Source organism: Mus caroli, unplaced genomic scaffold (genome assembly GCF_978045245.1).
Source record: "Mus caroli unplaced genomic scaffold, Mus_caroli_1 scaffold_13, whole genome shotgun sequence".
NCBI lineage: Eukaryota > Metazoa > Chordata > Mammalia > Rodentia > Muridae > Mus > Mus caroli.
The window spans coordinates 76,834,495-76,844,816 of NW_028227268.1; the positions used below are offsets into that span (position 1 = coordinate 76,834,495).

At 39.8% G+C, this 10,322-nt stretch overlaps 1 protein-coding gene across 4 annotated transcripts; it reads right to left on the reverse strand.

The window, feature by feature from the left end:
• Positions 1 to 519: 519 nt before the first annotated feature.
• On the reverse strand, positions 520 to 8,412 carry Med7 (mediator complex subunit 7). 4 transcript variants are annotated; one of them, XM_021176899.3, is made up of 3 exons: positions 8,338 to 8,391; positions 5,330 to 5,500; positions 520 to 4,722 (listed from the first exon to the last, which is right to left on the reverse strand). In XM_021176899.3, the coding sequence occupies exon 3, from the start codon at positions 4,703 to 4,705 to the stop codon at positions 4,004 to 4,006; it is 702 nt and encodes a 233-aa protein (XP_021032558.1). In that variant the 5' UTR covers positions 4,706 to 4,722; positions 5,330 to 5,500; positions 8,338 to 8,391; the 3' UTR covers positions 520 to 4,003. The 4 variants fall into 4 exon arrangements, with proteins under 4 accessions (XP_021032558.1, XP_021032557.1, XP_021032560.1 ...); XM_021176898.3 differs by having other exon boundaries at positions 8,155 to 8,391; XM_021176901.3 differs by lacking the exon at positions 5,330 to 5,500 and having other exon boundaries at positions 8,338 to 8,412.
• Positions 8,413 to 10,322: the final 1,910 nt, after the last annotated feature.

A 10,322-nucleotide genomic window follows, 5' to 3' on the forward strand; every position in this document is an offset into this window, starting at 1 on the left:
AATGTCATCTCTCTGATGTTTCAAAATGATATACATAAATTTCCTGGCTTTCAGTAGTGTTCCTATTGTTTATCTGCCTATTTTTCTGCCTATTTTCTGCAACATTTTGCTTTACAGTAGCATGATAAATACTGATAATCATGCAGCGGAAATCCTTTCCCTTATTCTCTTTCAAGGGCAGTATGGCTCTCTGGGTTCTTTTAACAAAACCTATGAACTGTAGAACCAGTTTATCAAGTTTTAGAATATGGTAGAAAACTATTAACTTGCATTGAAGCTACAAATGAATTCAGGATAAATTTGGCCTCTTTACAATTTACAAACACATTTTGTTTCTATTTCTATTTAGGCTTTTAAAAATATTGTGTTAATAAAATGTATTCTGTATAATATTCAATTGTTTCTAGATTTTTTTTCTAGGCCTTCCATATTATTGAAGCTATTTTACATAGTATCACGTTTACATTTTTTTATTTTGGTGTAACTACTCGTAGCTGTTTACTAATCCATATCTTTAGATTTTATGAAATTATTTATGCTGAGGGTTATTTTCTGTTCAGCGGTGATCTCTTAGTTTCTTCCTTTTCAATATTTTATTTTTTGTGCTTTGCTGGTTAGGGAATCTAGTACATACTTGAAGCTTTGATAGTAGGCATCCTTGGTTGATTTTTTTTTTTAAGACCTGCTGTTTAAGGAAATTCCCTTCTATTCTTGCTAAAGAGTTGTTTTTCTTTTTTATGAATGGATCCTAATTCTCACAAATTTTACACCTATTGAGAAAGTGATTTTTATTCCTAAACCCATTATGTAGCATGTTATATTATTTTACTATCCCACATTCTTGAAGTAAGTGCAAATTGGCCATAAAAAACCTTTTTTAAAAAATTATTACAGGTTTCAGTTTAATATTTTGCTTATACTAACTTTATAAGACTTAGGAAATGTTTTGCTTGTCTATTCATTGACAGAGTTGCAAAAGATTAAACTTTTTACTCTGTGTGTGTGCACAAGCACGTGTGCGGTGGGCAACGTTTATCAGGCTTACTTGCCACAGAAGCTATTTGAACTTCAAACATTCTTAGTGAGAGCTCCACTTCCACTTCTAGTTGTTTTCTTTTTTGTTTTTATTATTTTATTTATTTACATCCCAAATGTTGTCCCCACCTCCAGGACCCCGATTGCAGTATCCTTGGAGTTTCTTATCAGGGCTGATAATTTCCTAAGAATCTGCCCACTTTCCCCAAATCTTCAAATGCATTAGAAGGTTGTCCATGTTTTGTTACTTGCTGCCTATACCTTTTCTTTTGTCCCCTATTCCCAAAAGGAGTAATGCCTTAAGGCCCCAAGCTCAAGCACCACCTAGACTCTGGGGCACCCACAAAACATCTCAGATCAGATATTTCTTAGCATATGACTAGTTAGCCTAGAGCCTGAATATACTGTTTGGGGCTGAATGAGTTTCAGAAGGAGTTAAGGTGGTTGTCTTTCACTGACAGGATTACTCTGGGGTGACTACTGTAACTGCCTGGGTTAATGAAAATGAGCATCCATGGATATTAATAAACCAAATCAAAGCTACCCAGCTAATAGTAGAGCCCAAATTCTAAGACTCAAGGTTGCTTTACTTGTTGAAGGTAGCTTTTCTGTCGTGTTGTCCTTTGCTTTTTAATATGTCTTTCAAGGTAGCCCACTTTAGCCTTGAGAGCTCCCCGATTACATGCTTCAGAATGCTGAGATTCCAGGTGTTAGGCACCATTTCCAGTTGCATTATAGGTGTGTTTTAACAGCCATCCCTGATTTAACAGGTACCAACCAGATAAGTGAAGCCTAATTCAGTTCTAAAAGAGGTGGAGTGAGCAGTTCATAAGCAGTGCCTCTGGGTTTCATTTCAGTCAGTCCTCTGTGCAACTGGCTATATTACCACACACTTAAGCAAGACTGCCACTTATTGACAGCAGCATCACATTACAATATGAAGCCAGTTATTAAAATTGTAATGCTCAATGTCAATGGTCTGCTAAAGTTAAAACTCAGTGGAGTATACTTGCATAGAAACATCACACAGAGCCCCATAATTGTTCCCAGTTACTTGCAAATGAAAAATAAAACCAGAAGCTGAGTGTGGTGACACCTGCCTAGAACTCCAACACTGCAGCTGAGGCAGCAGGATTCGAATTGAGGCCAGATTGGTCTATATAGTTTCATGCCAGCCAGGGCTACAAATGCCAAAAATAAGTAAAACTTTTAACAAGTGGTAAGAATTTTAGCTGTTATCTCTTTCAATCCTTAAAACAATTCTATGGAGATTTTGTTTTTATTTCTGTAGTGTATTCACTGTAACTCTCAGAGTCCATTCTTTCCTTCAATCATGATTTCTAAGCAAGCACCCTTACCTACTGGCCCTACATTAGTATCTCAGTGATGTTTCAGGATTTAAATTAAACCATGTAGGCCATCAGCCAAATCTACTCCGTTATCTGATTTTCAACTCCCAGAGTGTAGAAATTTACATTTAGGTAGCCCCAAAACTCAAAATATCTCACAAAATTCTTGAATAATTGAGTTTCAATTTTCAGTGTCTATATTTTATTCCAATTGTTCATATATGAGAGTTGGATTAGAGCAGTGCTTTCATTTACCTATTGTCTATGACTGCTGTCAAGCCATAGATGAGTATTATGAAACAGAAATTGTATACCTTTCAATGCCTATTAAATGGCTGTACAGTAAGTTTACCACCAGATGGAGATGATAAGGAACCAAAAGAGGAGGAAGGGGGCAAAACAAAAAAAAATCTTTGCCAATTTCTTATCCCACATAGACTCTGGCCCAACCAAACCATAAATGTTAAGTTTTAATTCATATGAGTCTTAGTTAGGAACTAAAACCCTACTAAGAAGGGTTTTTAGGTAGAATTACAAGCACCATCTTAAGATATGGAAGTCTTAACCAACAAACCCTGCCTCCTGAGTATGTTTAAAGAGAAGTCATTCTTCCAATCAACAAATGTATCCTCTTGAGTCTAGTGTCATGAGGTATTTACAAGGGTGGATTTCAGGATTAGAAAACTGGAGTAGCTCTAGTTATGATTTCCAGTATGACAAACTAGAGGACAGAGAACGAAGTTCAGTACTTTGGCTATGAAACTGAATACCTATTTTCTAACTTGATTCTGCCACTTATTAGTTGGTTAAGTCAACTTCTCTGAACCTCTACTTCCTCATCTGTAATGACTAAAGATGGATTGAGTTGTGGATAAATAGCTTTGTGATTAGAACTGTGCTACCAACATATACATGTGTTTGAAAAGGATATAAACTGGACAAGGTATTCTGATTAGGCTACTTTGGAAGCAAGACTCTTCTGAGGATGGTATGATGGCTAAGAGACTAGGACACAGTCTTAGCAAACACAAACCAGAAAAGAAGCTATGTTGAGACTGAAGAATAGCTACTCAATAGAGGTATCTTTTGGGGAAGCCTGTATCCATCTGTGAAGGTGAAGTATGTACATTTCTCATACAATTGGACCATAACCACATCATTACCTGACTGGGGCAAAGAAGAGTCCCTAGCAAATAGTCTATGGAGAATAAGGAGGAGAAAAGCTGCGATACTGAGTTTGCTGGAACAGTAATCAGAAAAATAAACTTTCTATTTATTTTGGAATAAATCTAAACATTTTATAACTTCACATGTACACTTGATGCCCTTTATTAGTCTTGAAGCAAATTAACTTTTTTTCCAAGAATGACAATTTGTTATTACTTCAAGTTTTTATTCCAACTCCAAAAAATAGGACTATCCCAAACAAAAGCAAACATTCAGCTTTTTTATGGCAATTACTCAAATGTACTTGCTGGCCTATGTTTAGTGTTAAATTACCACCTACAGCATTTCAATTGAAAAAAAGTCTCTTAGTATCTTTAGTTATACCTCTTAAGACTGAGAGAAAATAAACTAATATATGATGCTACTTACTAAAGGAAAAAAAGGAATATTCTTCATGGCCTTTCATTCATTTCATCAATTAGCACACATAAGGCAGCATCTTTTTCTATAATCTGGTCCCTTCTGTGACCTGAACTTTCTCTTTGTTGTTCATTCTGTCCAGGACAATTGCTGTTATCATCAGTATCCATCGGCTCAGCTTTAACTCTCATCCCTGCTTCTGAATGGGGCAAATCATCGGGCAAAGAAGCCAAGCAATTCTGAATCATTTCAATGACTCGTTCCAGATGTTTCTGAAACCTCTCAGCTGTTTCAAGGCGCTGGCGTTTCTGGACCTCCATCATGACTCTCAAAGTCTCTCTTGCTTGGTGGGGTCGATATTCATTTATAAGATGATGTACATGTACAAAAAGTAGCTTAAGATCTTCTAGCTTTTCTTCCCGTTTTATACTCCCAGGACTTCTTATTAAGATGTCTAAAAGGTCTAAGAAATTAATCAGTATAGACATATTGAGTTTTCTCAGCTCTTTCTTATGATCAAATTGCATAGGATGAAGCCGTTCAATGCCCTGACTTTCTAAAGGGCGAATGATAAGATCATCACATTGGAACTGGTTGCCAAACATCATGTAGCTGTCTTTAATTGGAGGAGGAGGCTTGGGAGCCAAGCCTTCCTGAATATTTTCATCTGTATATTCCTTGATGTACTGCATTGGAGGCGGTGGAAGTGCACTCACTTGCTGTGGTTCACCCATTGTAGACAATCAAGAACCTAAAGAAACAGAACACGATTCAGAACAGAATCATGAATACCACCTTTCCCCTGCTGCCCCCAATTAGTGACTTCAGAATATGTTCTTCCTTTTTCTGACAGTACAGGGTCCAAGACAAGATGATCTTAGATCTTAGATTTTAAAATTAACATTTATAGCAGTGAATAGCTATCAATTATGTTCTAATTAAATATTATGTTAACATCCATGTATTTTCCTTTATTTCCTCAGGGTTTTCAACAGCAGTTAATAAAACAAAAGCTACATCTTTTTCCTCTATAGAGAATGTCTGAGGGAAATGGAAGCTGGGGCAGCCCACATTAGCTCGGTATCTACTGGGGCATGCAGGAAAAATCTTCAGATGTAGGCCACATTTCAGTGGAAGACAGGCACCCACAATAACAGTAATGACAAAAACAAAACAAAACAATCCTTCCAGAGCATGGAAGACTTGTCAATTTCTCAAAAACAGACCGGGCAAAATATACTGGGAGGAAAAAAAAAAAAAAAAAAAAAGAGCAGGGCAGGGTGTGAGGGAGGGAGAGGGTCTTGTGACATTTGTCACTGTGTCATGAAACTTCACTGATGAGAGAAAAAAGTACCAACCTAAGACCAGAGCAGCCTGATCAACACAACTACAATGTTCAGAAGTTCACTGTGGGTTCAGACCATATTATCTTCAAGTTTCCTGATGGGAAATACACCTTGAAAATTGAGAACGTGTTGACCACCTAAGACAACAGGTGTGCTAATTTCACCCAATAGGGACAGATGATCCTGGCAAAGAGAAAATAAAGCAAAGCTTTATGAAGATCTGACGGGGGAAAAAAAGAACAAAAAACAAAAAAACTTCCTTGTTAGGCTAATGGGAAAGAGCACGGAAGGTACAGAAAGTTGCACACCAAAGACTCTGCCTTCCAAAAGGTTTGCCCTTTGTCTACTTTGTGATAGCACCACAATTATGATTCTAACATTCAAGTGTAAAGGCAGGTTCTGTAACTCACAGTGGACAATGGCAAGTTCATTTTTACTGCATCACCATTTAACTACTTAGTCACTGACTCCCAGGTACCATGTCTTCTTCACAATACTGCTCTGGTCCTACGGCCTGCTGTGTCCTGGCTCTTAACTGTATTCACCCAAGACTGCAGGTTTTTATCAGATAGTTTGTTGCTTAACTGAATCAGACTTAAAAATGCTGAATTGTTATGTTCATTGCAAGTGAAGATAATAGAAGTGAGAGCCTTGTTGTCTAATATCTCTAACTATACACCCAAGTGGAGATATGCAAACTTTGTCTATGAGGGAAATTCTGAGAACACAAAACAGCATCACTTAGAAACCCTACTATTTTTTAATCTCTTCAAGTCTTTCTCACCTGTTAAAGAGCACTCTTGCTGCCTGCCAGACTTCGTGTGATCGTGAAGTAAGATCTGTTCTACTTGTTTAGAAAAGGATGCTAGCATTAAGGACTCACATATTCTAGGTAATCTGACAAATGTAAAGCATGCAAAGTGGAAAAACAAGCAGCAGAGTCCACCACAAGTTTGGCAGAGGACTTTATTTACTGTTATTTTTAAACAGTTTTTAAAAAAGACCTAAACTGGGCATGATAGTTCCCACTGTAGTCATGATGGGTCACGCTGTAGTCCCTGTGACTGAGAAGCTCGATAGCTCTGAGTTCAAGGCCAGTTTGGACTACAAGTGAGGCTGGGCCAGCCAGTGCTAAAGATCCATCTTTAAAAACTAAGTAAAAATTTTAAAAATATATAAAATTGGGAGTAAGATATGGTAGTGGTCTGTGAGGTATCAGAGGAGTGTGGAAGTGGGTATGATCAAAACACATGTGTGTTTGTGTGTGTATAAAATTCTCAAAGAACAAACATATTCTGAAAACTAAGGAAAAAGGGTCTGTATTTAGGGTGCTTTTATATGGTACATGATATACTATTTTTTTCACGTCTGACTCCTTTTGGTAGGCATATGTTGGAACCTACTCTGGGAAAGAACATTTATATGCAAATGTCATATGCCTTATTTATTATTCTTTCCCATAATCAAACTACATATGGTATCTATTAATCTCATATCGTTCACTTTCCTTTTTACTGTACAGTGGTTTCCAAACCCAAACACTTAAAACTCTCTTTACATCTTGACAAAAATCACCGTTGTTGCTGGGCAGTGGTGGCGCACGCCTTTGATCCCAGCACTTGGGAGGCAGAGGCAGGTGAATTTCTGAGTTCGAGGCCAGCCTGGTCTACAGAGTGAGTCCCAGGACAGCCAAGGCTACGCAGAGAAATCCTGTCTCAAAAAAACAAACAAACAACAACAACAACAAAACACCGTTGTTAAATTTCATACTTCAAATATTTTCCAAGGTTTCTGAAGGAAGCCACATCTTACAGTATAGTAGTATTGTACAGTACAGTTTTCTTAACACATTAGCATTTTTACATCTTTTCTACATAAATTTAAAACCTAAATCCCAACATATATGGTCAAAATAACCTTTGCTTTTTCCAATTTAAGTACATTATACAATGAGAAGATTCTTGAGTGCTTTCTCACACTTATCTGAGATTCAAGATAACGCCACTGAGCCAGTAACATACAGGTTCTGTACACTGCCAATACCTTAAATCTGAGGGAAGCAACCCCAAATTCTTCAGATTGTCCAACTGTTTGAGCTAATTCAGGGCGTATATACCTAAAACACGAAAGTCTACTTGCAGCCACATCAAGTCAACACACTGCCTAAATTTCATCCCCCGAAGGCTTTTGAAGTTGGGGATCTGCGCTTCCCTTAGCCACACCCACACTAAACCCGCAGTTTCCCAAAGGTTTTTAGTAAGTGACCGACCGGCATCCTCACTCCAATCTTTGTGACGGTACGACTACTCCCAATTTGACTATAGAGACAAGAAGCCAATTCCCAACGTGCAAAAGGGGATGAATTGTACAACGGGAATCCGCATTAGTTTTTTCGGGCGCAAGTGCAAACCCCCATAACTTGAGCATCCCGCGTTAGAACCGGCCACCTTACAGAAACCGCCCATTACCGGTTCAAACTGAACTTTTCAAAGCCGCTGGAGGTCGTGACTCGCTAACACTAACAAAATCCAGTGTCTAGTGGGTGCTTTTTTTTGGGCGGGGGGGGGGGGAGGTCGCAAGCTCAGACACTTGGCTCACTTTGTCCCCGTGACTGGGTCCCCGCGGAAAGTCTGGTACAGGATGAATCCGGCTCCGACCCAGGCTCTCGCTCCCCTCCCCCAGCCCCTGCGCTCCCCGGCGGCTACTGTCACTTTACCAATGGCTACAGGGCAGGCTAAGGCCACGACATTATAAAAGCCCGTGGCGTGGGGACGAGAACTCGGACCTCCCAACCTCCCGTCTGGCTCGTCGTCTGGAGCGAGCGGTACTCGGTGTACCTTCGGCCGGCCGCCTGCTTCAGGCCCCGGGGAGGCTCCGCGGAGGAACCGGGGAGGAAGGCTAGCCCGGGCGTCCCAGGCTGTCCCGCGCCGGACTTCGGCGCTCCACGCCCGGAGAGGCGCAACCGCGGGGGCGGAGAGACAGACTCAGGCTGCGGTCGCCAACCGCCGCCGCCCGCTCACCTCAGCTCTTTCTTGCTCTTCCGGTAGTGACTTTTCCTCAGCGCAGCGGAAGCACAAGTTCCGGTTGCCTTCTCAGGAAGAAGCCTCTGACGCGAGCCTCTCATTGGCTACCAAGGCTGTCCTATAGCAGGTCCTACTCCCGCCCTAAAGATGTTGCACATGCGCACTTTCGCATCTCCCGCTTCTCCCGGGAAAGATCTGCTGTCTGGTTTCTTGGTCAGGTCAGGAGAATACTTCTTCGTACTTTTTGTTAGTAGAAGAAAGTACTCTCTAGTAATTCCATTCCTTGCAGCCCCCACTTTTATACGAGACTTTTAAAATTAAATACTTGCCTTATGTAAAAGTCAGAAAATACAGATAAGCAATTTATTTAAAAATTATATCAATGTAATCATCAAAAATGTGTTTTTAAAAACAAGATTGTACTCTATGATATATTCATACATATGGAGATATTTGTGAACATGATTAAGAATAACATCCTAAACCTTCATTTCCCCCTTCCATTCACTTTTATTTTCATTTAGGAATTCAAAGATGTCTATAACAATCCTTCCACAAATTGACAAGTGAAAAAAACTTAATGTAATTTTTAAAAATGGAGAAAGTGGGTAATTTCACTGTGTAGCCCAGGCTGGCTTCAGATGTCTCTTCCCAGCCTCTGGAAAGCCAAAGGTATAGAAATGAGCCATCAGGACTAGCAAGAAATCTTTCCATTTAGGCCTTTCCCTGAGGGAGAGGAGGAGGGGGAGGGAGGAGAGGGAGAAGAATTGTTAACAGATGATATGGGAGTCATAAGATGCAGTGTTGCAAATTAAAGGTAAGATAAACAGCTCTGCTTCACAAACAAGAATGTCTCAGTTTCTTCCTTTAAATATGTGGAGCATTGCAGGCATAAAAACAAAAGAAGAGTCTACTAAGTACCAACTTCCACAGTTATATGCGCCCCATCATTTTGTCTCTAGTCTGGTATGAACCTCTCGTTTTTTCCTATACCCACAGAATTATTATCTTACTGAAAGTGTACTATGGGTTATTACACTGATAGAATGAATGTGTGTATGCACATGGATATATATGTACGCATGACTTATTGGAGTGACTTTCAAGATGCAGTTCAAGTAGTCCAGCAATGGCTGTCTCGGCCCTGAAAGGCTGAGAATCCTGTAGTTGCTCAGTCTAAGAGGCTGGATGTCTCAACAGACCCCACCTGGCATTGGAGACCTGGAAGATTCCTGGAGAGCCTCAGGTCTTCAGTCCATGTTGGAATCCTAAAGAAGTTTGGTTCTAATACTGACAAAGGAATGGCACAACAGTGTTGCAGATGAAGTTGCCAGTGAGAGTGAGAGCAAGCAACCAAAGAGCAGTTTCCTTTCTTCATGTCCTTTTATCTGGGCAACTACAAGAAAATGCCACTCAGTCTTTCTGCTTCTAAAGATTAGCCATCACCCAAAGATAAGTTCATGGGACTGGGGATGTAGCTCAGTTGGTGGAGAGCTTGCCTAGAATAATACATATAAGACATCCCCGGTACTACATAAGGGATAGCCATGTCACATTAGGGACTGGTTAAAAATACGGTTTAATGAACACTTTGTTTTGTCTATTATTGACTGTACTTGCAAGATCTGAATGTTAAAGGCCCAAATGTAACTTCAATGCATAGAGGGTAAAAACAGAAGGATCTGAAATTCAGAAACTCAAGGTCATTTTGGCAACATAGTTTAAAGTCAGCTTAGGCTGTGAGAATATGGAGGGGTAGCTTTTAAAATCAACTGCCATATCAATATTTGGATTCAGATGGTCTCTGGTTCCAATTAAGAGCAGCCCATTTCTAACTACCAATGTCTTTTAATTGCTCTGTAATCTTTGCATTGTTTCCCCCATCAATGCGCTTTTTAAACAACTCCATCCATTTTTAACACGCCTGAATCAAGTATTCCCTTGACTCCTCCATGTTCTGCACCAGAGACTTGCAGTCCTCA

What these genes read in the sequence shown, in the direction of transcription:
- Med7 (XM_021176901.3), bottom strand. Translation starts at nt 4,705, where the DNA reads ATGGGTGAACCACAGCAAGTGAGTGCACTTCCACCGCCTCCAATGCAG.